General features: G+C 48.5%; 1 protein-coding gene and 1 long non-coding RNA gene across 2 annotated transcripts in view; one reads left to right on the forward strand and one right to left on the reverse strand.

Moving 5' to 3' along the window:
* Window positions 1-3977, reverse strand: part of LOC135177911 (uncharacterized) — a 33609-nt gene extending 29632 nt beyond the window's left edge. The window contains exon 1 of the long non-coding RNA XR_010303240.1: window positions 3895-3977. This is a non-coding gene — a long non-coding RNA (uncharacterized LOC135177911). The remainder of the gene's footprint in view (window positions 1-3894) is intronic.
* An 11518-nt stretch (window positions 3978-15495) lies between these two features.
* Window positions 15496-22414, forward strand: PDC (phosducin). Its single transcript, XM_064148321.1, has 3 exons — window positions 15496-15556; window positions 20531-20691; window positions 21887-22414. Exons 1-3 carry the CDS (start codon window positions 15496-15498, stop codon window positions 22412-22414), a joined length of 750 nt encoding a protein of 249 aa, XP_064004391.1.
* The last annotated feature ends 4008 nt before the right edge of the window (window positions 22415-26422 follow it).

Below are 26422 nucleotides of genomic sequence, written 5' to 3' on the forward strand. Positions count from 1 at the left end.
TAATGAGAAGAGACCCCAGAAGACAGCACTGGGCTATCCCTCCCTTTTCTTTCACAAAGGCAGTCTGGGTTTATTTTGTTGTGTATCATGTTGGGTCAGAGACCAGAGGCACAATCAAAAATACAGCCCAGCTAAAAATAACCTTGCTAAGCCTTAAGCCAAACAGGATGCAGTAAAGGCTCAGCAAGAGCTAGGGGAAGTCAGGCTCTATCAGAGGAGGAAGCAATTCAGCCATCTGAAGTCTAAATATAGGATGGGTTGGGAGGGACCTTCGAAGGTCATCTAGCACAACCCCCCTGCAGTAAGCAGGGACATCCCCAGTTAGGTCAGGTTGTTCAGAGCCTCATCAAGTCTGCCTGTGAATGTCCCCAGGGATGGGGCTTCCACCACCTTTTTGGGTAACCTGTTCCAGTGTTCCACCACCCTTGCAGGCTCTGCAGAGCTTGAGGACTTCCTTCATGTCCAACACACAGCCATCTCCAGTCACTGGCTGCTTTTCAGGTCATCATCTCTCTCAATGAAGGCCAATCTTTTTTCCCATTATCCATGTCTGTATCCTCTCAAGGCCTGGCTCAGGAGCAGTGTGGGCAGCAGGACAAGGGAGGTTCTTCTGCCCCTCTACTCAGCACTGCTCAGGCCACAGCTTGAGTGCTGTGTCCAGTTCTGGGCTCCTCAATTCAAGAGAGATGTTGAGGTGCTGGAATGTGTCCAGAGAAGGGCAACAAAGCTGGTGAGGGGCCTGGAGCAGAGCCCTGTGAGGAGAGGCTGAGGGAGCTGGGGGTGTGCAGCCTGCAGAAGAGGAGGCTCAGGGCAGACCTCATTGCTCTCTACAACTCCCTGCAGGGAGGCTGTAGCCAGGTGAGGTTGGTCTCTTCTGCCAGACAACCAGCAACAGGACAAGGGGAGACAGTCTCAAGTTGTGCTGGGAGAGGTCTAGGCTGGATGTCAGGAGGAAGTTGTTGTCAGAGAGAGTGATTGGCATTGGAATGGGCTGCCCAGGGAGGTGGTGGAGTCACTGTCCCTGGAGGTGTTGAAGCAAAGCCTGGCTGGGGCACTTAGTGCCATGGTCTGGTTGATTGGCCAGGGCTGGGTGCTAGGTTGGACTGGCTGAGCTTGGAGGTCTCTTCCAACCTAGCTGATTCTACGACAAAAGGATTTCAGGCCAAGGAATGAAGTTATTCTGGAGATGTTAGTAACCCACACCCTGTAGTAAGCACACAGTGGAATTGATTCCACTCTTACTTAGCTAACCTCCTAAGTTCTTTTAGAAAGGAGATATTTGTTTAAAATACAGCAGCAATCACTTGAGGACTTTAGCACTCTCCTGTTGCTCTCTCTTGTGTGTGTGAATAGCAATGCATCATCCAAGGCTCTCCTGCAGGATTCAAAATACAGGGATTAAGGTAGACTTGCTGTCATACAGATCAACCCACTGTTTATTGACTGGGAAATTAATTAGATAGTTGATGGATGGTTTTTTCCTTTAGAGAGCTTGTTTGAACACATCAATAAGTGAAGCTCCTATAAACTGATTCACATTAGAAGTGTTGTGCTGGGACAGTTAATGCTGGCAGAGTCATTTCTCATGTAAATCCAAACATCTGACCTCATGGCAATCTGTAAAAGCATGTTTTCCCTCTGATTTATGGTGCTCTTTGGTTTTGTGTCTGAGTCTGATTTTCCCAAAGGGAGATGAGCAATCACATCTTACTCTAACACTGCAGAAGCCATGAGTAGAGCCCTTTTAAGTGCTAAAAGCCATGGAGAAAAGCTTTGAGACCTCAAAATCATTAGGAAAAAAACAACCTAGAGAAATCAGATTTCATTTTTTTCCTAAGGAAATAATCACACAATTCCTCTCCTCTCATGAACAGAGCACCCTGCTGGTGGCTGCTAGTCCATCCATCTCCCATGGCTGCCACTCCATCCCTCTCTCGCTGCTGCAGTTGGGCTCTACAGCAGCTTTGGTTGAACCTAACGTTACACTCTGCAGCAGGAGGAGAAAACCTCACTTCAAAGCACCTTCAGTATCCCTTGTTCTGACTCCTCTTGATCTTGCACCCTAGCTTCTCCAAGCAGAGTTCAAGACCTGGCTTGTCTGGATGCGTCCCTCTGATCTGTGTTAGATAGTATTGCCCTGCTCTGGCAGGGGAGTTGGACTCAATGATCTCTTTGGGTCCCTTCCAACCCCTAGCATCCTGTGAGCCTGTGAACAGCCACAATAGCAATGAGACTCCTTGGACGGCTTCAAAGCCACGTTGAGCAACCTGGTCTAGTGGAGCATGACCATGCTCATGGGAGAGGAGGCTGGAACTAGACAATCATTAAGATCCCTTCCAACCTAAACCAGATCATCTACAACTACCTGAAGGGAGGCAGTAGCCAGGTGGGGTTGGGCTCTTCTGCCAGGCAACCAGCAACAGGACAAGGGGACAGAGTCTCAAGTTGTGCTGGGACTGTAAGAAACCTGCTCTAGTTGCAGAGGTCCCTGCTGACCACAGTGGGGTTAGACTAAATGGCCTTGGCAGGTCCCTTCCAAACCAACCCATGACTCTGTGATATGTACTTGTCAAGAGTTAGCAAAGGCACTGTGGGGAGCACTCAGACAGGTGTGGACTGGGTCACTCTATCCAGGTGATAAAAAACACTCCATTGCACTGTAACCAGCTAGGGGTGTGAGACAGTTTGGGAGTTTCCCACTCTCCCACAAATATAGCAAACTAACTCAGCTGGCTGGAAGTTCAGGAATGATGCAGTATCTGCAGTGTGGCATAATTTACAAGCATATATGGAATCATAGAATCAGTCAGGGTTGAAGGGACTACAAGGATCATCTAACTCCAAACGCCCTGTCATGGGCAGGCACACCCTACCCTAGAGCAGCCTGGCCACAGCCTCAGCCAGCCTGGCCTTAAACACCTCCAGCCATGGGGCCTCAACCACCTCCCTGGGCAACCCACTCCAGCCTCTCACCACTCTCATGCTCAACAACTTCCTCCTCACGGCCACTCTGAATCTCCTCACCTCCAGCTTTGCTCCAGTCCCCCCAGTCCTGTCACTCCCTGAGAACCTGAAAAGTCCTTCCCCAGCTTTTTTGTAGTCCCCTTCAGACACTGGAAGGCCACAAGAAGGTCACCTGGGAGCCTCCTCTTCTGCAGCCTGCACAGCCCCAACTCTTTCAGTCTGTGCTCATAGCAGAGCTGCTGCAGCCCTCTGAGCATCCTCGTGGCCCTTCTCTGGACACACTCCAGCACATCCACACCCTGGCTGATCCCTGTGGTCCCTTCCAACCCTGATTCTATGATTCAAATCAGCACAAGGTGTTAGAGCAGAATGTTTGCCTCGATCATTTACCAGACCATGGGGTAACTGTTTGTAAAGCAGTTGGTTAAATGATGAGTGTCAGAGCCCTGTTCCAACCAGCTGCAATCTCCTAGTGTGTGCTCCAGGGTTCCCTGCCCTTGTTTGCAATCTCAGGAATAATGTCTCCTCCACTATATGGTCCTGACATCCCTGTGGCTACTACACTACCACTGCCCAAAGGAAAAGCAATGGTAGGAATTCCTATTAGCAGACAAGAAAGGACTTCTTACAAGGGCTAGTAGTGATAGGATGAGGGGGGAATAGATTGAAGCTTGAGGAGGGCAGACTTAGACTGGAGATGAGGGAGAAATTATTTCCAGTGTGGAGGGTGAGACATTGGAACAGCTTGGCCAGGGAAGTTGTGGATGCTTCCTCCCTGCACACATTGGATGAGGCTTTGAGCAACCTGATCTAGCAGAAAGTGTCCCTGCCCGTGGCAGGGCAGTCAGAATTAAATGATCCTCAAGGTCCTTTCCAACTCAAACCATTTTACAACTCTACAAATGTTTTCCTCATGCTTTCTTTACTAACCAGAAGGTGGAAGCCACAGAGGACAGCATCATAGGGCCACAATGAGCCTGGTAATTCCCACAGCAGTTCCATCAGGGCCATGGCCTCCAGAGATGAGCTATCTTTCTCCTGCACAGACATGAAATATCTTTAGTGTTATTTCAGAGGTTTCATGTTTTCTTTGAACCCTGTGACTGACTTTAAATTAGAAGTGGGGAACTTGCCCTGGCTAAACTGCAAACAGCTTTACTTGAAACAGAGGAAACCCTCTGCAAAAAGCAATTCCTCAGCCCACCAGCAGTAAAAGGAGAACCTCAGGGAGAAGGCTGAGAACTCATCCTTAGCTGATGTCCCTCAGCCAAAGCCCACACATCAAACTCACACCTTTCATGCACAGAGATGATGAGAGAGTTTGCAGCAGGTGCAGGCTGCTCCCACAGCATCCAGGGGCAGCAGGAGCCAATACCTCCTGAATTCCCACTGGTGAGACCACACCTCAAGTGACATAGCTGTTTTTTAGCACCACAGCAGACATTGAGGAACTGGAGCAGGTCCAGAGAAGGGTAATCAAGCTGAGAGGGGGTCTGGAGAACAGAGCTGGGGAGCAACAGCTGAGGGAACTGGGGGTGTTTGGGCTGGTTGAGGGTGGACCTTCTGGCTCTCTGCAGCTCCCTGAAAAGAGGCTGGAGCCAGGTAGGGGTTGATTTCTCCTCCCTAGGATCAGTTGATAGAGAAGAAGGCCTGGAATTGTGTTGGGAAAGGGTTAGGTTGGAGATGGGGTAAAGTTTCTTTGCTGCAAGAGTGGTCATGAACTGGAACAGGCTGCCCAGGGAGGTGGAGTCCCCATCCCTGAGGGTCTTCAAGCAACCTGTGGCCATGGCACTTGGGGGCATGGCTTAGTGGCCATGGGGGGTGTTGGGTTGAAGGTTTAGCTTGATGACCTTAGAGGGCTTTTCCAACCCAAACAATTCTATGACAACACAACACCACAACACACACACCCACCATGAGCTTCCAGTTCAGCCAAGTACTTAAGCTCATCATAAAGTGAGCAGAAAGAAACAGGTGAACAGAGAGGATCTCAACCTAGGTAAGGACACCCAACCAGCACCCATGAGTGATGTTAGAGTGACCATCAAGTCTCTATCCTGCCTAACCAGGGGGCCACCAGGCCCCCTGGCCTTTAGATCCCACTCCCATTCACCCAGTGTGCACCACAGGGACTCACCAGTGATGACAGGAGGAGGATCCCTCTGCCCAGATGGGCAAACTTAGGGCTGCTCCCCTTCCTGGGGCCAATTATAAAGGGGAGTGGGCAAGGAGGGCAAAGTAGTCCCACCTGGGGTGGGAGGAGACTCCAACAGCATCCAGGTGCTTTGGGTTTAGAGGAAAGAGAGGGAATGGGGTGGATAGGGTGGTGGTGCTGAAAGGAGGGAGAAGGAGAGGAAAAGGAGGGAGAGGGAGAGGAAAAGAGGAAGATGGGGGAAAAGGAAGGAGGTGGAGAGGAAAGGAGGAAGAAGGGGGAAAGAGGAGGTGGAGAGGAAAGGAGGAAGATGGGGGAAAGAGGAAGATGGAGAAGAAAGGAAGGAGATGAAAAGAAAAGGAGGAAGATGGGGGAAAGAGGAGGTGGAGAGGAAAGGAGGAAGAAGGGGGAAAGAGGAGGTGGATAGGAAAGGAGGAAGATGGGGGAAAGAGGAAGATGGAGAAGAAAGGAAGGAGATGAAAAGAAAAGGAGGAAGATGGGGGAAAGAGGAAGATGGAGAATAAAGGAAGGAGGTGAAAAGAAAAGGAGGAAGATGGGGAAAAGAGGAGGTGGAGAGGAAAGGAAGGAGATGAAAAAAAGGAGGAAGATGGGGAAAAGAGGAGGTGGAGAGGAAAGGAAGGAGATGGGGGAGAAGTGGGATTGAAAAAATGAAACTGAAAAGTGGACTGTTAAAAAACCCAACCCAAAAGGTGCCTCTGCTCTGGCAGCAGGGTTGGACTGGATGATCTTTTGAGGTCCCTTCCAGCCCCTCATATTTGGTGACTCTGTGACTGGTAAGTCTGCAGAGGAGTTGATGGTTTTGCTTCCTTTGCAGATCAGAACTAAGCAGGCTGTGGTTGTAGTTGTGCAGCCACTAAAAGAATCACACAAGTTCCTCCACACATCCAAACAAATGTCACTGCTGAGTGAAACCACAATTTTCCCCTCCTGCTCCAAAACGTAGCTGGGATAAACACCAGAGGAAATCCTTTCCCTGGAGTTTGCTTTTATTTATGTAGCAACTGAAGCACAATTCCTTGGCCAGGTTTTCTTTTTTGTTGTGTGTACCATCAGTTGTTTCTCAGGCTCCTTCAGAGGGATTGCCATGGCTCTGTCCCAAAATCCCCAATATTTTAGCTCTCCACATAGGGTATGGTTGTATTACTCCATAAGAAGCCAGCCTGGTTGCAAACATCTAACAGAGATGTTTTCTTTAAGGCTTCTAACACTCCTTCCAGCATTTAAAGGGGGCTGCAGGAGAGCTGGAGAGGGACTTTTTACAAAGGCATGGAGTGGTAGGCCCAGGGACAACAACTTCAGAGTGGGAGAAGCTCAGTTTAGGTTAGACATTTGGAATAAATTCTTCCCCAGGAGGATGGTGATGCACTGGAAAAGGTGACCCAGAGAAGCTGTGGAGGCTGCAAGCCTGGAAGTGTTCCAAGCCAGGTTGGATGTGGCCTTAAGCAACCTGATCTAGTAGGAGATGTCCCTGCCCATGGAAGGGGGCTGGAACTAGATGATGTTTAAGCCCAACTGTCACAGTCTGTGATTCTATGATCTAGTAGGAGATGTCCCTGCCCATGGAAGGGGGCTGGAACTAGATGATGTTTAAGCCCAACTGTCATAGTCTGTGATTCTATGATCTAGTAGGAGATGTCCTTGCCCATGGAAGGGGGCTGGAACTCGATGGTGTTTAAGCCTAACTGTCATAGTCTATGTTCTATGATCTAGTAGGAGATGTCCCTGCCCATGGAAGGGGGCTGGAACTCGATGATGTTTAAGCCCAACTGTCACAGTCTATGATTCTATGATCTAGTAGGAGATGTCCCTGCCCATGGAAGGGGGTTGGAACTCGATGATGTTTAAGCCCAACTGTCATAGTCTGTGATTCTATGATCTAGTAGGAGATGTCTCTGCCCATGGAAGGGGGTTGGAACTAGATGATGTTTAAGCCTAACTGTCATAGTCTATGATTCTATGATCTAGTAGGAGATGTCCCTGCCCATGGAAGGGGGCTGGAACTAGATGATGTTTAAGCCCAACTGTCATAGTCTATGATTCTATGATCTAGTAGGAGATGTCCCTGCCCATGGAAGGGGGTTGGAACTCGATGATGTTTAAGCCCAACTGTCACAGTCTATGTTCTATGATCTAGTAGGAGATGTCCCTGCCCATGGAAGGGGGTTGGAAGTTGATGGTGTTTAAGCCCAACTGTCATAGTCTGTGATTCTATGATCTAGTAGGGGATGTCCCTGCCCATGGAAGGGGGTTGGAACTAGATGATGTTTAAGCCTAACTGTCATAGTCTATGTTCTATGATCTAGTAGGAGATGTCCCTGCCCATGGAAGGGGGCTGGAACTCGATGATGTTTAAGCCCAACTGTCATAGTCTATGTTCTATGATCTAGTAGGAGATGTCCCTGCCCATGGAAGGGGGTTGGAACTCGATGATGTTTAAGCCCAACTGTCATAGTCTGTGATTCTATGATCTAGTAGGAGATGTCCCTGCCCATGGAAGGGGGCTGGAACTCGATGATGTTTAAGCCTAACTGTCATAGTCTGTGATTCTATGATCTAGTAGGAGATGTCCCTGCCCATGGAAGGGGGTTGGAACTCGATGATGTTTAAGCCCAACTGTCATAGTCTGTGATTCTATGATCTAGTAGGGGATGTCCCTGCCCATGGAAGGGGGTTGGAACTCGATGATGTTTAAGCCCAACTGTCATAGTCTATGATTCTATGATCTAGTAGGAGATATCCCTGCCCATGGAAGGGGGTTGGAACTCGATGATGTTTAAGCCCAACTGTCATAGTCTGTGATTCTATGATTCCCATCCAAAAAGAAAAGAGCATTGGCAGGAAAAGTCTTGTTGGAACAAGCAGCAGGAGGTACCAGGAAACTTATTTGATTCAAGGAGAGTCAGGGAAAAGCAGGGGAAAGGAAAAGGGGAAATGAATGGAACAAAAATGATCCTATCAGGAAAGAACTTGCTATAAATACCTCTGATTCACTTCACCCACTTTGTGTGTGCACAGCAGTGCAGCACTCAAATGCCAGTTTACCTCCCAAGGACAGAACTGAAGCCAAGCCCAGGTGAAAGATTACCATCACCTGCAATATGTCAAACTGCTTATGCAAAGCCCACAAAATAACAGTAGCACAGCTTCTGCAACACTGAATATGGCCACAGATGCCTGTCTGGATTGCTTTGGTTCATCGGTGCTAACCTGAAATAGAAAATGTACTCAGCAGCCTGAGTTTCCAATCAACAAACCAGAAAGGTGCAATTGGATTGATCACAGTGCTCCCTGGATGGAGTTCCAGCATTTAAGTGCCTTCTGCAAAGTGCCAGAGCAGGCCTGTCTCATAGAATCATAAAGTCATAGAATCATAGAATCAAACAGGTTGGAAGAGACCTCCAAGCTCAGCCAGTCCAACCTAGCACCCAGCCCTGGCCAATCAACCAGACCATGGCACTAAGTGCCTCAGGCAGGCTTTGCTTCAACACCTCCAAGGATGGCAACTCCACCACCTCCCTGGGCAGCCCATTCCAATGTCAGTCACTCTCTCTGTGAAGAACTTCAATGCTGCCAAACATCTGCTGAGCTTGGGAACAAACCATACATAATCCCTTCCCCCAGGCTTCTGCCCTTCCTCACATCTGTGCTAATTACAGCAACAAACCCCCACCAAAACTCTGAGAAGAGATGTTTCAGTTCTAGCAGACATAGAGAGCTCAGAAATGATGTCCTTTAAAGGGCAGCTGGAAACTCTGTGCTGTCTTTCAGAGCACCTCAGCGAAACACACAATCATCCTGACAAATGGGGCTAGGCATTGAGGTTAAACATGGATTGAGGTTTGTGTCCTTAAGTATCTGCAGTTGAAAATGTGACCTGTTCTGCTCCAGCTCCAGAGAGAGATTTTCTTACATCCAGCCATCTTCCCTTTCCATCCTTCTTGGTCTATCCAAGATTTGTACAGGATAAATGAATTAGAGGCTTCCTGACACTAAAACCCAAAGGATGGATTTGTGTACAATAATACTCTGTAACTTCTCTAATGAAGAGAAGGCCCAGAAAGCCAAGCAGAGCCTGGGCTGCAGCAGCAGAAGTGTGGCCAGCAGGGACCAGGAGGTGATTCTCCCCTTCTACTCCACCCTGCTCAGACCCACCCGGAGTACTGCATCCAGTTCTGGAACCTCTATTACAAGAGGGCTGTGGAGATGTTGGAGAGTGTCCAGAGAAGGGTCATGAGGATGCTCAGAGGCTGCAGCAGCTCTGCTGTGAGCACAGACTGAAAGAGTTGGGGCTGATCAGTCTGCAGAAGAGGAGGCTCCCAGGTGACCTTCTTGTGGCCTTCCAGTATCTGAAGGGGGCTACAAAAAAGCTGGGCAGGGACTTTTTAGGCTGTCAGGGACTAAAAGGACGAGGGGGGAATGGAGCAAAGCTGGAGGTGGGGAGAGTCAGAGTGGCCATGAGGAGGAAGTTGTTGAGCATGAGAGTGGTGAGAAGCTGGAATGGGTTGCCCAGGGAGGTGTTTGAGGCCCCATGGCTGGAGGTGTTTAAGGCCAGGCTGGATGAGGCTGTGGCCAGGCTGCTCCAGGGTAGGGTGTCCCTGGGCATGGCAGGGGGATTGGAACTGGCTGCTCCTTGTGGTCCCTTCCAACCCTGCCTGATTCTATGATTTATGATTCTAATATTTAAAGTATTCTCTGGAGGGATTCCAAACTAACCTGGACACTGTGATTTTTGGGAGATCTGCTGTAGTTGACTCTGCTTTCTTCAGAGGTCCCTTCTAACCCCTCAGCAGGCTTGGATTCTGGGATTCTATAATTCGCTCCAACAATTCGCATCTTGAGTTGCAAACTTCTTTCACCATTCAATATACAGAACTATGCTTTAAAAAACGTTGCTGATAATTCACATTGGACACAATTAATGGCAGCTAATTTTCTTTCTGAGATAAGAAAACAAGGCTTGTTTTGATATATCTGCACTTTGCCTCTCCACATGAATCACAGTGGTACAGTGGTAGCATCAAAGAACGGCTCAGGTTGGAAGCAACCTTAGAGGCCATGTACTCCAACCCTCTGCCATGGGGGTTAGTTACTCAAGAACTCGTTCAACCTTGTCAGAATCACAGAATCAACCAGGTTGGAAGAAACCTCCAAGATCATCCAGTCCAACCTAGCACCCAGCCCTGGCCAATCAACCAGACCATGGCACTAAGTGCCTCAGCCAGGCTTTGCTTCAACACCTCCAGGGACAGTGACTCTACCACCTCCCTGGGCAGCCCATTCCAATGTCCTTAAACATCCCCAGGGAGGGGGCATACACAACCTCTCTGGACAACCCATTCCAGTGTCTCACCACCCTCATAGTGAAGAGCTTCTTCCTAAGATCCAGTCTAACTCTGGATCTTAAAACCATTTCCCCCTTGTTCTGTCACCAGACACCCTTATGAAAAGTCCCTCTTCAGCCTTCCTATAGGTTCCCTGCAGGTATTGGAAGGCAACTCTAAGATCTCCCCAGAATCTTCTTGTCTCCAGGTTGAACAACCCCAGTTCCCTCAGCCTGTACTCAGCCCTTGGATCATCTTTGTGGCCCTCCTCTTCACTTGCTCCACGAGTTCCATGTACTTCTTATGATGGGGTACCAGAACTGGATGCAGTGTTCAAGGTGGGGTCCCAGGAGGGCAGAGTTAAGGGGAAGAGCCACCACTATTGAAGCTGGCTGATGTGCAAGACAATGAGGTAATTTTGCTGTCTACAACTCCCTGAAGGGAGGCTGTAGCCAGGTGGGGTTGGTCTCTTCTGCCAGGCAAGCAGCACCAGAAGAAGGGGACAGAGTCTCAAGTTGTGCCAGGGGAGGTCTAGGCTGGATGTTAGGAGGAAGTTGTTGTCAGAGAGAGTGATTGGCATTGGAATGGGCTGCCCAGGGAGGTGGTGGAGTCACCATCCTTGGAGGTGTTGAAGCAAAGCCTGGCTGAGGCACTTAGTGCCATGGTCTGGTTGATTGGCCAGGGCTGGGTGCTAGGTTGGCCTGGCTGAGCTTGGAGTTCTCTTCCAACCTGTTTTATTCTATGATTCTATGATTCTATTCTATTGAATTTCCCTCTAGAAATAAATGTGCACTCAGTGATTTTTTTTTGCAGCCCTATGATTTTTAACCTGCTACGACTGCTGAGGTAGCCACATCCAGAACTTCCTCACTGGGAAAAGCCTCGAGGGTAAATGAAACATGGAACTGCAGCTATTTAAAGCATTTCCATCCCTCAAATAAAGAACAGCATAACCCCTCTAAAGCGGATAGAGGCAATAATCCTATCCCATAACCCTCTCATCAGTCACAGGGACCTGCAGCAAAGCTGACAGCTTTCTATGGCAGCTCACCCTGGTTTGTATTTCCTTCCTATTGCATGACCTCTTCTTTGAGCAAATAAAGTCCCATTCTGGTGGTTTCAAGTGATGGTTTAAAAGCTGTGTAGATGTGCTGCTGAGGGATGTGGCTTAGTGGTGAGCTGGCAGTGTTGGGTTAATGCTTGGACTCAATGATCTTTAAGGTCTTTTCCAACCAAAACAATTCCATGATTCTACACTGTTTTCCCCCAGCACAGTGACCTAATCATTCTATGTGCCCTTCCAGTATCTGAAGGGGGCCTGCAAAAAAAGATGAGGATGGACTTTTTAGGCTGTCAGGGAGTGACAGTACTAGGGGGATGGAGCAAAGCTGGAGGTGGGGAGATTCAGACTGGACATGAGGGGGAAGTTGTTGAGCATGAGAGTGGTGAGAGGCTGGAATAGGTTGCCCAGGGAGGTGGTTGAGGCCCCATGGCTGGAGGTGTTTAAGGCCAGGCTGGATGGGGCTGTGGCCAGGCTGATGTAGGGTAGGGTGTCCCTGCCCATGGCAGGGGGGTTGGAACTGAATGACCCTTGTGGTGCCTTCCAACCCTGCCTGATTCTGTGATTCTATATAATGAGCCTGGCTTTGCATATCTGGGTAACGCCAGCATGAGCAGCCAAAGCTGGAGGCTGCAGCTCTGAAATCTGTATTTACCCAGCCTGGTGTAAGGCACCTGATTGTCCCTGAGCACAGAGGATGCTGCAGGTATTGCATGTTTTGCACTAGCAGCTCTCTGGCGTGGTGCCTGACAGCCCTCATCGGCAGCAGATCGCTAAAGGTACTTACGGCTTTCAGCTCCCTCCGGAGCGCTCTGAAACTCTGACCTCTGCCCTTGACACTGATTTTGCTTATGTAATGATGCTAATGCCTCTTGCAAAGCTGAATGCATACATGACTTAGTGACATGGTTTAGTGGTGACCTGGCAGTGCTGGGTTGATGGTTGGACTCAGTGAGCTGAAAGATCTGATCTTGGAGGTCTCTTCCAACCTGGTTGATTCTATGATTCTATGATTCTATGATTCTATGATTCCATGACCAAGGATGGACAGCACTCTTACTTTTCTCACTTGTCCTCCTTTCACAGAATCCACCAGGGTGGCAGAGACCTCCAAGAAAACAAAACACACTTCACTCGTATGATATTGACACGTTAGATTGTCCTGTCACAACATGCCCTACTGAAAAATCTGTCCCCAGCTTTCTGATCAAGCCTCTGTAATCCCTGAAAGACCACAGGGAAGTTCAGCAGTAACCTTCACTTCTCCAGGCTGACCAACTCCAGCTCTCTCATTGGAGTGCTGTGTAGTGCTTCACATAGTAGCCACAAACCTGGTCGAGGGAGGTGATTCTCCCCCTCTGCTCAACTCTGCTGAGACCCCACCTGGAGTACTGCATCCAGTTCTGGAACCTCTATTACAAGAGGGATGTGGAGATGCTGCATTGTGTCCAGACAAGGGCCAGGAGGATGCTCAGAGGGCTGCAGCAGCTCTGCTGTGAGCACAGACTGAAAGAGTTGGGGCTGTGCAGGCTGGGGCAGAGGAGGCTCCCAGGTGACCTTCTTGTGGCCTTCCAGGATCTGAAGGGGGCCTACAAAAGAGCTGGGGAGGGACTTTTTAGGCTCTCAGGGAGTGACAGGACTGGGGGGAATGGAGCAAAGCTGGAGGTGGGGAGATTCAGAGTGGCCATGAGGAGGAAGTTGTTGAGCATGAGAGTGGTGAGAGGCTGGGATGGGTTGCCCAGGGAGGTGGTTGAAGCTCTGTCCCTGGAGGTGTTTAAGGCCAGGCTGGCTGAGGCTGTGACCTGGCTGATGTAGGGTAGGGTGTCCCTGGGCATGGCAGGGGGCTTGGAACTGGCTGATCCTTGTGGCCCCTTCCAACCCTGACTTATTCTGATTTCAGCACACCTATAAAGCCAGAGAGGTGGCAACTTTAGCCACTTTGTGCCAGGTCATTACAAACTGCACTGTGCCACTGCTCTCTTTACTGTCTCAGCACCCTGCAGCACTGACATTTCCTCACCCAGGCACTTGCACAAGGTGCTGGTAGCATCCACATTCCTCCAAATCTTAGGCACCTATTTTTCTTCCTTGGGAAAATGCTGCTTGCCTAACATACAAAAGAAGAACATCACTTCCCCACCCAACAACTCCAACTCAAGTGCTCCACCTAAACCCTTCACAAGAATATGGGACCATTTCCTGCCCTGCTGAGTGCCCCATTTTTGCCCACACACTAACACAAGCTTTTTGCACCACACTTCTGGAAAGGAAGAGCAGGCAGCACAGGAGAGCCAGCTCATCCTATAACCAAGCTTCCCACGGCTCACCTTGCAGTTACATGTTCCTATCTTCTTGTCCTCAGGTGCCCAGCTGGGAAACACCTGGCTGGGGTGGCCTAATTCTCACAGCACCAAGATAAGAACCCTAAATATTTATAACTCTGCTGAATGGATTGCCTGACTTGCTCCAGGCTCACAGCCTGGCCCAGTGGCAGGGCCAGGATTAAATCTGAGCAGTTCCCCACTCCCAGCTCCATGGTCAGCTTCCCAACCTGGCAGGGCTGCTGCCTCATGGCACGCTGCAGCAGAATGGTGAAATGCAGTTTGCTGTCCCATGGTGATTCACTTAATCTTTTCAGATTTATTAGCACAACAGATCAGTAACATAAACTGCACAGAGGGCTTTCATTAAGCAATCACTTCCATCTCTCACCTTGCACGAGAAGCATGGTCAGTTTGCTGATTGGAGCCTGCCACAGACTGCTGGAAGTTGCCTATTTTTAGAGCCTTTCATAGTTAAAAGATGTGAAACAGCAAAGCACACAGAGAAGCAAATCAGCTTTCCTCATGGAATAAAGCAAACCTTAGCACCAGCTCAGAACAGAGCAGTATAGCATAGAATAGAGCAGAACAGGATAGAACAAAGAAGCAAATCAACTTTCCCAATGGAATAAAGCAAACCTTAGCACCAGCTCAGAACAGAACAGAATGGAACAGAACAGAATAGAACAAAGAAGCAAATCAACTTTCCTCATGGAATAAAGCAAACCTTAGCACCAGCTCAGAACAGAACAGTATAGCATAGAATAGAACAGAACAGGATAGAACAAAGAAACAAATCAACTTTCCCAATGGAATAAAGCAAACCTTAGCACCAGCTCAGAACAGAATAGAATAGAATAGAATAGAGCAGAATAGAACAAAGAAGCAAATCAACTTTCCTCCTGGAATAAAGCAAACCTTAGCATCAGCTAAGAACAGAACAGAATAGCATTGAATAGCATAGCATAGAAAAGAAAAGAACAGAACAGAATGGAACAAATAAGCAAATCAACTTTCCTCCTGGAATAAAGCAAACCTTAGCACCAGCTAAGAACAGAACAGAACAGAACAGAATAGCATAGGATAGAATAGAACAGAATAGAACAAAGAAGCAAATCAATTTTCCTTGTGGTATAAAGTAAACCTTAGCTCCAGCTAAACACAGAAGAGTAGAGCATAGAATAGCATAGCATAGAATAGAACAGAACAGAATAGAACAAAGAAGCAAATCAACTTTCCCAATGGAATAAAGCAAACCTTAGCACCAGCTAAGAACAGAACAGAACAGAATAGCATAGAATAGCATAGCATAGAATAGAACAGAACAGAACAGAGGTTTAGGTTGGACATTAGGAGAAAATTCTTCACTGAAAGGGTTCTCAAGCACTGGAACAGGCTGCATCCCTCTGAGCATCCTCCTGGCCCTTCTCTGGACACTCTCCAGCATCTCCACATCCTTCTTGTAACAGGGGCTCCAGAACTGGATGCAGTACTCCAGCTGGGGTCTCACCAGAACGGAGATGAAGCTCTACAATTATCATGTGTATTTCAATCTTCATCAATACCAAGTAGTGCTGTACCTAATGCTCTTTCCTATCCTTTCATTAACTGTTCTCCTTTCTGAAGTCTACAGCATCTCCTGCTCCAGCCACCAGAATGGAGGAAAATGCCAAAGCCAGCTTTGAAGAAGATTTTGAAGGACAGGCGACACACACAGGCAAGGAAACTAACCATTTTCTTTTCCTAAATATCATTGGCTGGTTTGGGTTGGAAGGGATCTTTCAAGCTCAGCTAGTCTTACTCCTGTGCAGTGAGCAGGGACATCTGGATAGGCTGGATGTTAGGAGGAAGTGCTTCACAGAGATAGTGATTGGCATTGGAATGGGCTGCCCAGGGAGGTGGTGGAGTCACTGTCCCTGCAGGTGTTGAAGCAAAGCCTGGCTGAGGCACTTAGTGCCATGGTCTGGTTGATTGGATAGGGCTGGGTGCTAGGTTGGGCTGGCTGATCTTGGAGGTCTCTTCCAACCTGGTTGATTCTATGATTCTATGATTCTATGATGTGCAGCTCGAGCAGGTTGCTCAGAGCCCAGTTCAAACTGACCTTGGACCTGTTCACCAGGGAAGCCCAGAATTTGAGCACCTTCAGTTGGTTTGCCAAATCCCTTGCACAGAAGCATGGGCTCCAAAGCCATGAGAATATGTATGGGAGGAAGTGACAGCCCTCAGGGAAGGGCAAGTTACACCAAACTTACCTTTGTTCCAATCCTCCTCATACTTGAAGCAAACAGCAAATGCAGAAGACACCCAAGAAGCCACCAACAGCAGTGGCCCAACAAAGCTCTTGTTGGCTTATTGCTTCAGTCATGAAGAATAGTCTGTCCTCTTCTGGGGAAGAGGGGAAAGCAAACTAGGAACAAAACCACACTCACACACTAGAGTTTGGTTATAAAGCCTCACTCTAAAGACTTGTGCTAGATTGAGCCTAGCTGGGATACTTTAGTGAGAAGAATGAGATGCTAGGCTGTGAAAAGGAAACAGTGGTGATGGCTGCTGCACTCCTAGGCTTGCTGAGATGGGTAAGAACAGGAACACAAACATAGATAAAACAGTTTGCTTTCTGGCTTTGGGCTGCACTTCTCTCTCCCTCAACTGCTGTCTGTGTAACTAATCCTTCTGCTTCCTAACTCCCCTGGACAATCCTCCAAACACACCTTGCAGATAAGACAAATTTTGTGATAAGGTGGAGGAGTGGAAAGGAGGTGGAAGGGTGGTTGGGATCCCCTCCTGGGGACTCAGGTTTCTGGGAGGGCTGCTGTGTTTCTGTATTACTTTTAACTTGTCTATTTCTGCCTGTAGCTGTAGAGATTGTAAATATCTGCTTGTATCTTGTGCTAAGCTGTAAATAGAAAGCTCCTTTCTAATTTCCAGCTCAGCTGAGTCTAGTCTGGGTGTTTTTCTTCAGTGTGTGGGGGGCAGGTAACACCCAAACCATCACAAGGCTGAATTGTTCTTTCCTTCTCACAGAAGGAACACTCAGTGCTGAAAGTGAACCTGTAAATCCTTTTGGCAAACACAGCACAGCCTTTAAAAGCAGCAGCCTTGCTGAGAATCACAATTCTTTTTAATCCAGCACTCAGTCACCATGGGTTTTATGAGTACAGATGTTACGTTCAGCTCTACAGACACTTCATCCCACCCTCACCAACAGGCACTCATTGGTTCCCAGTGCTCCTATGGTTTCTTTCTCTTTCTGCTATAGTAAATGTAGCTCTTGTAGTAACTCTTTCTGAAGTCTTCCCCATCACAGAATGGCTTAGATTGGCAAAGCCCTTCAAGCTCAATGAGTCCAATCATTAGTTTCACACTGACAAGTTCTTGACCAAACCAAATCCCTCAGCACAACATCTAACCACCAGGAATCACTATGGTTGGAGAGGACCACCAGGATCAGCCAGTCCAACCTTCACCCCAGCATCCTTCATCACCAGACCATAGCCTCAAGCACCACATCCACTCTCCTCTTAAACACCTCCAGGAATGGCAACTCCAGCACCTCCCTGGGCAGCCTGGAACACAAACCCTATGAGGAGAGGCTGAGAGAGCTGGGGGTGTTTAGCCTGGAGAAGAGGAGGCTCAGGGCAGAGCTCATTGCTGTCTACAACTACCTGAAGGGAGGTTGTAGCCAGGTGGGGTTGGTCTCTTCTCCCAGGCAACCAGCAACAGAAGAAGGGGACACAGTCTCAAGTTGTGCCAGGGGAGGTCTAGGCTGGATGTTAGGAGGAAGTTGTTGCCTGAGAGAGTGATTGGCATTGGAATGGGCTGCCCAGGGAGGTGGTGGAGTCACTGTGCCTGGAGGTGTTGAAGAAAAGCCTGGATCCTCATCTGGTCTGGTTGACTGGACAGGGCTGGGTGCTAGGTTAGACTGGATGATCTTGGAGGTCTTTTCCAACCTGGTTGATTCTATGATTCTGTGATTGCCCAGTCAGTAAAGAACTCCATCTTCCTCCCAGCATCCTTCATCACTAGACCATAGCATCACCATCATCCTTACTGCTGTTGGCTAAAATTATTAGATATGGCTTTAATAAAAAAACAAACAAACAAACAAACAAAAAAACCCTAAAAATACTTATTTATTAAAGACCAAAATGTAGGGCAGCACAGGTAGGAATAACTTCTGTGATGGTTTGGGTGTTCCCCACCCCCCCACACACTTTGGAAATCACCCAGACTAGACTCAGCTGGCTCTGGAAATTGAATGAAGCTTATATTTACAGCTAGCAGAATATACAAGCAGATATTTACAGTATATACAGCTAGAGACAGAAATAGACAAGGTAAAAGGTAACACAGAAACACAACAACCATCCCAGAAACCTGAGTCCCCAGGAGGGGCTCCCAACTGCCCTTCCACCTTCTCCCACCCCTCTCAACCTCACCCCAGTCCCAAGGAAGAATGGAGGTTTGACCAGGGGGTTAGGAAGCAAAGTGGATTAATCAGAGAGATGGCAGAGATCACTAGAGGGAGAAATGCAGCTCAGGTAATGCCCCAAGAAGAAGTGCCTTATCTATATTTGGATTCTTGTTCTTATACCTCTCGGCAAGCCTATGAGTGAAGTAGACATCATCACTCTTTGTCTTTCACAGCCTGTAATCTAGTTCTCACCAAAACATTCTAGCTAGCTTCAAACTAGCACAACCTCCTGCACTAGTAGAGGTGCAGGAAAGCAGCTCTGCAGAGAAAGACCTGTGAATGCTGGTTGATAACAAGTTCCTCACGAGTCAGCAATGTGCTCTCTTAGCCAAGAAGCCAAATGGCCTCCCAGGATATATTTAGAAGAGTGTAGCCAGCAGATCCAGCAAGGTTCTCCTCATCTGCTCATCCCTAGTGAGAACAAACCTGCAGTAGTGTGTCCAGCTGTGGGTTTCCCAGCTTGAGAGAGACAAGGAAATACTGAAGAGAGTCCAGCAGAAGCTACAATGATGCTGAAGGGACTGGAACATCTCTGTAAGGAGGAAAGGTTGAGAGACCTGGAGTTGTTGAGCCTGGAGAAGAGCAGTCTGAAAGGGGATCAGGTCAATGCTGATTGGTAGCTAAAGGCAAGAAGATAGAGCCAGAGTCTTTTCAGTGTGAACAGTGACAGGACAAGGGGCAGCAGGCACAAACTGAGCCCAGGAGGTTCCATCTGAACATGAGGAAAAACTTCTTTGGTGTGAGGGTGCTGGAGCCCTGGAGCAAGCTGGCCAGAGAGGTTGTGGAGTCTCCTCTGGAGAGATTCCAAACCCACCTGGACATTGTGATCCTGGACAAGCTGCTGTTGGTCAACCTACTTTAGGAGGGCAGTTGGATTAGATGATCTCCCGAGGCCCCTTCCAACCCCCACCATGGTGGCATTCTGTGATCCACACTAAAACTTCAAAATAGTTTTGGATGTTCAGACTAATTTCTGCTTTGGAATCTTGTTGGCAAAGGATCAGGTCACCTTCCCTTTCCACCAAGGGGTGTAGTTCCTTCAGCCATCACTTCAAGATGTTGAAATTCAATCCAAAACATATTGGCAACTGGCAAAATGCCCTCACTCCCATAAGAAATGCAATTGCTTTAATCAACCAGCTCCACAGACCAAGAGTTGCATTGCAGTCAATTATCAGAGCCTCAAGGGTTACTCTTCTGGTGGAACAGGCAGGAGTTGGAAAAAACCCACACTCATGTTTCCTGTATTCTCAGTTTTACAGCAAGTGAACGGTTGGAGTTGGAAATGACCTTAAAGATCAGTAAATTCCAACTCCTCTGAGGTGGGCAGAGACACTTTCCACTCAACCAGGTTGCTTACTCGGGTAGGGGTTGGTCTCTTCTCCCAGGTAAGCAGCACCAGAAGAAGGGGACACAGTCTCAAGTTGTGCCAGGGGAGGTCTAGGCTGGATGTTAGGAGGAAGTTGTTGGCAGAGAGAGTGATTGGCATTGGAATGGGCTGCCCAGGGAGGTGGTGGAGTCACTGTCCCTGCAGGTGTTGAAGCAAAGCCTGGCTGAGGCACTTAGTGCCATGGTCTGGTTGATTGGATAGGGCTGGGTGCTAGGTTGGCCTAGATGATCTTGGAGGTCTCTTCCAACCTGATTGGTTCTATGATTCTAAGACTTCATCCAACCTAGTCTTGAACACCTCCAGGGAGGAGGCATCCACAACCTCCCTGGGCAACCTGTTCTAGCGTCTCACCAGCCTCAGTGTAAAGAACTTCTTCCTAATCTCCAGTCTAAATCTCCCCTCCTCAAGCTTCAATTCATTCCCCCTTGTCCTATCACTACAAGCCCAAGTGAAAAGTCCCTTCCCAGTTTTCTTGCAATCCTCTTTCAGTATATCCAAGTGCACTCTCCCTAGAGAAATGCAAACACAGGTACGAAACACTGGCTTGGGCCAACATATCAGTTTTTTAGCTACTCATGGAGTTCACCAAAGTCCTTTTTTGGGATCCTGATAGGAACCAGAGCACCAAAGTGATCTGGGTTAGGAAAATCCCCTTTGGAGGCTGATGTAACACACTGATCCCAAAGCTCAAGTTTGCAGCACTCATGGAGGGTGCTCAGGAAGGAAGAGACATGGACAGAGAACCTGTGGCACAGAAGGAAAATGAGCAGAAATTTAAGACAGCCTCTCATTGCAGTCACTTTTTCATCTATCTTCATCTTTCTTAGGACCAAAAGGTGTCATCAACGACTGGAGGAAGTTTAAATTAGAAAGTGAAGATCGAGACTCCTTATCCCTGAGCAAGAAAGAAATCCTTAGACAAATGTCTTCGCCACACAGATGTTACAGTAAAGACGATAAAGACACCAGAGAGAGATTCTGCCGTAAGGTAAGAAAACAAGCAGCAAATTCATTTGGGTTCTATGTAAAACATGCAGCCTATAAGCTAGAAAATCCTGAATCTGCCAGACTCCATTCCTTTGCAGCTCAGCAGAGCTCAAACAATATAGAGAGAACAAATGCAACCATCTCTGTACTCCGCTCACAAGCAAAGTCAAGCTGCAGTAAACTGAGAAGCGTATTTCACACCGACATAGCACAGAATACAGTTGACTTTTCTTCCTCCCCTCCCTTGCCTCAACAGGCAGGGAGGTTGTAGCCAGGTGGGGTTGGTCTCTTCTGCCAGGCAAGCAGCAACAGAAGAAGGGGACACAGTCTGAAGTTGTGCCAGGGAAGATCTAGGCTGGATGTTAGGAGGAAGTTGTTGGCAGAGAGAGTGATTGGCATTGGAATGGGCTGCCCAGGAAGGTGGTGGCGTTGCCGTTCCTGGAGGTGTTGAAGCAAAGCCTGGATGAGGCACTTAGAGCCTCACCAGCTTGGAGACCAGGATGTGGTGTGGGAAGATCCAGAAGTCTTTTGTAACCGTCTTCAATATCACTAAGTTGACATGCAGGTCTTAATATAGGATCTTCACCTGTCTCTTGAAGAGACCTCTGGATCTGGGGTTGTTTAGCCTGGAGAAGAGGAGGTTCATGGGGGACCTTATTACTGTCTACAATTACCTGAAAGGAGGTTGTAGCCAGGTGAGGGTTGGTCTCTTCTCCCAAGCAATCAGTGACAGAACAAGAGGACACAGTCTCAATCTGCACCAGGGGTGGTCTAGGCTGGATGTCAGGAAGAAGTTCTTTGCAGAAAGAGTAATTAGCCATCGGATGATACTGTGATACTGTGATACTGTGATACTGTGATACTGTGATACTGTGATACTGTGATACTGTGATACTGTGATACTGTGAATGGGCTGCCCAGGGAGGTGGTGGAGTCCCCATCCCTGGAAGTGTTTAAAAAGAGAGTGGATGTGGCACTTGGTGCTGTGATTCAGTTGATGAGATGCTGCTGCATGATAGGTCTTTTCCAACCTGATCTGTCATTCAGATCACCGCCTGTGATTCTGTGAGCAGGCAGCGACGGCTCTTGCAGCCAAGCTTTCCAGGTGGTGTCCTTTAAGCAGCAACTGCCTTTCTTCCTGCTTCAGCGCCCACAGACGACCGCTGACTAACACCACATTCTCTCCATGCCCCCAGATGAGCATGCAGGAGTACGAATTAATTCACGACGAGCAAGAAGACGAAAGCTGCCTACAGAAGTACCGCAAGCGCTGCATGCAGGATATGCACCAGCGGCTGAGCTTCGGGCCGAAATACGGCTACCTGTGCGAGCTGCAGAACGGGGAGCAGTTCCTGGAGGCTGTGGAGAAGGAGCGCAAGACCACCACCGTCATCGTCCACATCTACGAAGACGGCGTCAAGGGCTGCGACGCTCTCAACAACAGCCTGACCTGCCTGGCGGCTGAGTATGCCACAGTGAAGTTCTGCAAGATCAAGGCCTCCAACACGGGGGCTGGGGATCGCTTCTCCAACGAAGTGATTCCCACTCTGCTCGTCTACAAAGGGGGGGAGCTGCTGAGCAACTTCATCAGCGTTTCTGAACAGTTCAACGAGGAGTTTTTCGCCGTGGATGTGGAGGCTTTCCTAAACGAGTATGGGCTGCTGCCTGAAAAGGAGCTGCCGGCCCTGGGAAACGGCAACACCGATGAGCCAGATGTTGAGTAGTTAGAGAGCTGTAGTCCTAGCTGTCTCCCTTCCCTCTTCATAGAAGCGTAGAATCAAGCAGGTTGGAAGAGACCTCCAAGATCAGCCAGGCCAAACTAGCACCCAGCCCTGGCCAATCAACCAGACCATGGCACTAAGTGCCTCAGCCAGGCTTTGCTTCAACACCTCCAGGGATGGTGACTCCACCACCTCCCTGGGCAGCCCATTCCAATGCCACTCTCTCTAGGAAGAACTTCCTTCTAACATCCATCCTAGACCTCCCCTGCCACAACTTCAACTGTGTCTCCTTCTGTTGCTGCTTGCCTGGCAGAAGAGACCAACCCCACCTGGCTACAGCCTCCTAACATCCAGCATAAATCCCAGCTGGGGTTGGTCTCTTCTGCCAGGCAAGCAGCAACAGAAGAAGGGGACAGAGTCTCACGTTGTGCCAGGGGAGGTCTAGGCTGGATGTTAGGAGGAAGTTGTTGGCAGAGAGAGTGATTGGCATTGGAATGGGCTGCCCAGGGAGGTGGTGGAGTTGCCATTCCCGGAGGTGTTGAAGCAAAGCCTGGCTGAGGCACTTAGTGCCATGGTCTGGTTGACTGGCTAGGGCTGGGTGCTAGGTTGGACTGGATGAGCTTGGAGGTCTCTTCCAACCTGCTTGATTCTATGACTCTCTATGTATACATAAATGGCTTAGAACTGCTGTTAGCATGTGAGTTTTACTTAAAACACATGGAGCTGGCAGTCCTGTACAGAACTATTTCTACGCCAGCCACAAGCAGTAGAAAGAACAGGAGATAATACTTAAGAAATTCAAGGGAAATTACCTTAAAATTGAGGCCCCACACTTGTCCCCACAAAGCACAAGAAGAACTTCAGTAGGAAAAGGACCGATCCATCCCTCTGTATACACAAAAGACCATCTCTGCGCTCTGGAATTACAGCAAGTCCTGGCTCCTCTGATTTGCTTCCTCTGACTGAAGTGAGAACATTTCAGCCAGCAGATTTCATCCAGTCAGAAGATTTCATCCAGCAGTTTAATGAACAAACAGACAGCCCAAAGTCCTTGCATTCCTAAGAGGCTTAGGTGTCTAGGACATTAGCTTATGCTTCCACATTTAACTTCTCAGCACTCGTGGAAATGCAGGAGTTAGTGCTTCCCTTACTCCACCATCTCAACAGCTAAGACAGAAACACCCTCAGCTAATTTCACTTCATCCTTGCTCCATAATTTGATTAGTTGTATTTGGAATGTCTGCTGAGTTGCTGGAAAAGTATATTGTGCTCATGTAATGACTCTGAAATAAAGCCTAACAGCTGTCAAAACCTGCCATTGGAAGTGTGAAATGTGTTGGGAGAACATCAACTTAACCTTAAAGACGCTGATAAGCACACATCAGACATTCAACAAACCCAGTGTTAAGTTTTGCTGAAGGAACACAGACGAGGACTACAATTTAGCAATCCATTTGAGAGTAAATACAGAGTAAATTCACAATAAACCTTCCTCTCTAAAGATCTAAACCACTCCACCTCCTCCAGCTCTGACTGTGAGGGATAATGCAGAATGAATAATCTGTATTCCTTTTGCTATCCAGGAGATGACTGTTCAGAAGTATGAAAACTGTTCATTAACATTAAAACTCGCCAGAAAACTTATCCACAAGGTTCAAAACACACAGGTTGGCACACACAGGGAGCAGGCAAAAAACTGGAGCACTTATTTGTTGGAAAACACGTTTGGTGGAGCGCTATGGGAAGATGACTCTTTGTTCACCAGTATGGTTAGGTGGTCAAATCCACTTTATTTCCATGATACAATGACCTATATGCATTCCAGCAAGAGGCGTGCTCCACCAAGATTGGTTACAGTCAGAGGCTCCAGAGTTACTTGTAAGGCATCAATAGGTCAGCATACCATAACAATCTGAGGGTCAGCCTCTGGGGCTGGCTAAACTCTGCCCACCTGCAGCTGCACTCCACCCCCTGCAGCTGCCTGTGGGGGGAAGCTACCCTGTGCCTGCTATCTAAACTCCCAAGACGGATTCAAGGACATTCCCAGCACGGGTTGCTCATTGTTTATCAATTCTTGTGTGCTCTGCTAACAAGAATTTCTCCAACACTTATTTCTTCAAGTGGCAAATGCAAATATTGACCTGGAAGAGGCTTTTAAGGATTTACTCACAAAATGATTGTTACCTGACTCGTGGGGGCTAGCCACAGTCATAGACAGTGCCCAAATGCTGGCTTGTCGGCCGCTGAGTCTTGCTTCTTCCCAGGCTTCTGGGGAAAGGAGGCAGACAATCTCTGACCTTGTCTCCTGGTTCCTCTGGATGATCTGTGTATCTCCAGGACTTCCTGCCTTGGCAGGAGGCTTTCAGGTGCAGTCTCAGCACAATGTCACAATGGCTGTGCAGGCCGATCACGTGCAGGCATTATAGCCTGTTCCTGGTAAGCTCCCCTGGCAAATTCAGGATGCAAAAAGAGGTGGCATCAACCCCTGTGCTACCTGCTTAACCCTTTTATCAATATCCATCCCGAGACTAATGGGGCATTGGACATAGATTAGCCAGTCAGAATGGCACTTTGCCAGGCTTCACCATATCAGGTAAAGCCAGGGCTTTCACCTTCCCCTCCCATGATTGCCTCCTTCCAGCACAGAAGTAGGGGGAGCAGGAGGAACGTGCCTGGGCAAGCCAACATGGATAAGCCCATGTTTGCCCACCCCACTGAGACACAACAACAAAACATCAGAAGCATTTCAAGAAGTTCTTGAAGAGAGAGGTGCCAACTGTACCCTAGAATGCAATCATGAAAACACCTCTGCCTACTGTCTCACCAGAATGGCTTGCACAGCTTAGATCAAAGAGATGCTGCTGCACACAGAGAGCCTTCTCTCCGCAGAGCCGTCCACACTCGCAGCTAGGAAGTTCCAGACAACTCAAAGCTCCAATGTGTAGCCAAAGGTAGCCTAGGGAGTACCCCTCTGTGGGGCTCCCTTCCCTGCCTACTGGGAAAAAACACCTCTGAGCAAGCTTTCCAGCAGTGGAAAGGCTGGGGTTCAGCCTGGAAAAGAGGAGGCTCAGGAGAGACCTCTTTGCTCTCTGCAACTACCTGAAGGGAGGTTGTAGCCAGGTGGGGTTGGGCTCTTCTGCCAGGCTACCAGGGACAGAACAAGAGAACCAGCCTCAAGCTGCAGCAGGGTAGGTTTAGGCTGGATGTTTGTTGCGGAGGGCAGTAATAATTCGTGGCCGAGTCGAGAATTTATCAAAAATAGATATTTTTTATTTTTACAAAACCCGCCCCCACAACTATATATGCAAAGATTAATTTCGTTTGATAAACAGGTTCAGTTGCATGAGAATTCTACGAGGATACCATTAATAATCTGACTATATATATTTGGAAGTCAGTTTTTGGAAAAGGAGTCTGCTATTAATTAATAGCGGTTTCTTACTAAATTAAGCTAAGCCAAATAACTCACTCAGGCTGGCTCGTGCAGTCGGTCTTCCTCCTCCAGCGGCTACAGGAGTCGTTAAGAGTCGTTAAGGGTCGTTAGGCAGACAAAGGTGTGCCTAACACCAAGGCAAGTCCTTTGGTCTCTCTGCAGTGCAGGCACAGGAGAGTGAGCGAACTCGTCCAGGCACACGCAAAATCCAAAGCGGGAACCCCAAAGGCGGGAAGACCCCCAATATTTATACCCTTCGCTAGACAAAGGGCAGAGTTACCACACTTTAGGCGCGAAAGCGCACGGCCAATCCCAGCCCGGCTCCAGCGCGGGAACTCACGGGGCAGTCCCCGCCCCCTTCTCGGCTGCAGGGCAGGCGAGGGGGGTGGAAACCAGGCGGCTTTTCCCCTTTCCCCCCGAAGTCCGGGCAGGAGAGGAATTTAGGGGTACAGGACTCCAGGACATCCCACCCCGGTGGTAATGAGCATCTTTGTCTAGAACTTGAGTGAGAAGTGATCCCCCTTCAATTTAGGAACCTATTAATATATATATATGGCTTAGCCTTTTTCAACATTAAC

Source organism: Pogoniulus pusillus, chromosome 8, assembly GCF_015220805.1.
Source record: "Pogoniulus pusillus isolate bPogPus1 chromosome 8, bPogPus1.pri, whole genome shotgun sequence".
In the NCBI taxonomy this organism is placed as follows: domain Eukaryota; kingdom Metazoa; phylum Chordata; class Aves; order Piciformes; family Lybiidae; genus Pogoniulus; species Pogoniulus pusillus.

Bases quoted from the DNA above. Each gene is read 5' to 3' on its own strand.
- PDC (XM_064148321.1), top strand. From the start codon at position 15,496: ATGGAGGAAAATGCCAAAGCCAGCTTTGAAGAAGATTTTGAAGGACAG. The intron at 15,557-20,530 runs GCAAGGAAACTA...CATCTTTCTTAG, and splicing joins AGGACAGGCGACACACACAG to GACCAAAAGGTGTCATCAAC. The intron at 20,692-21,886 runs GTAAGAAAACAA...CCATGCCCCCAG, and splicing joins GAGAGAGATTCTGCCGTAAG to ATGAGCATGCAGGAGTACGA.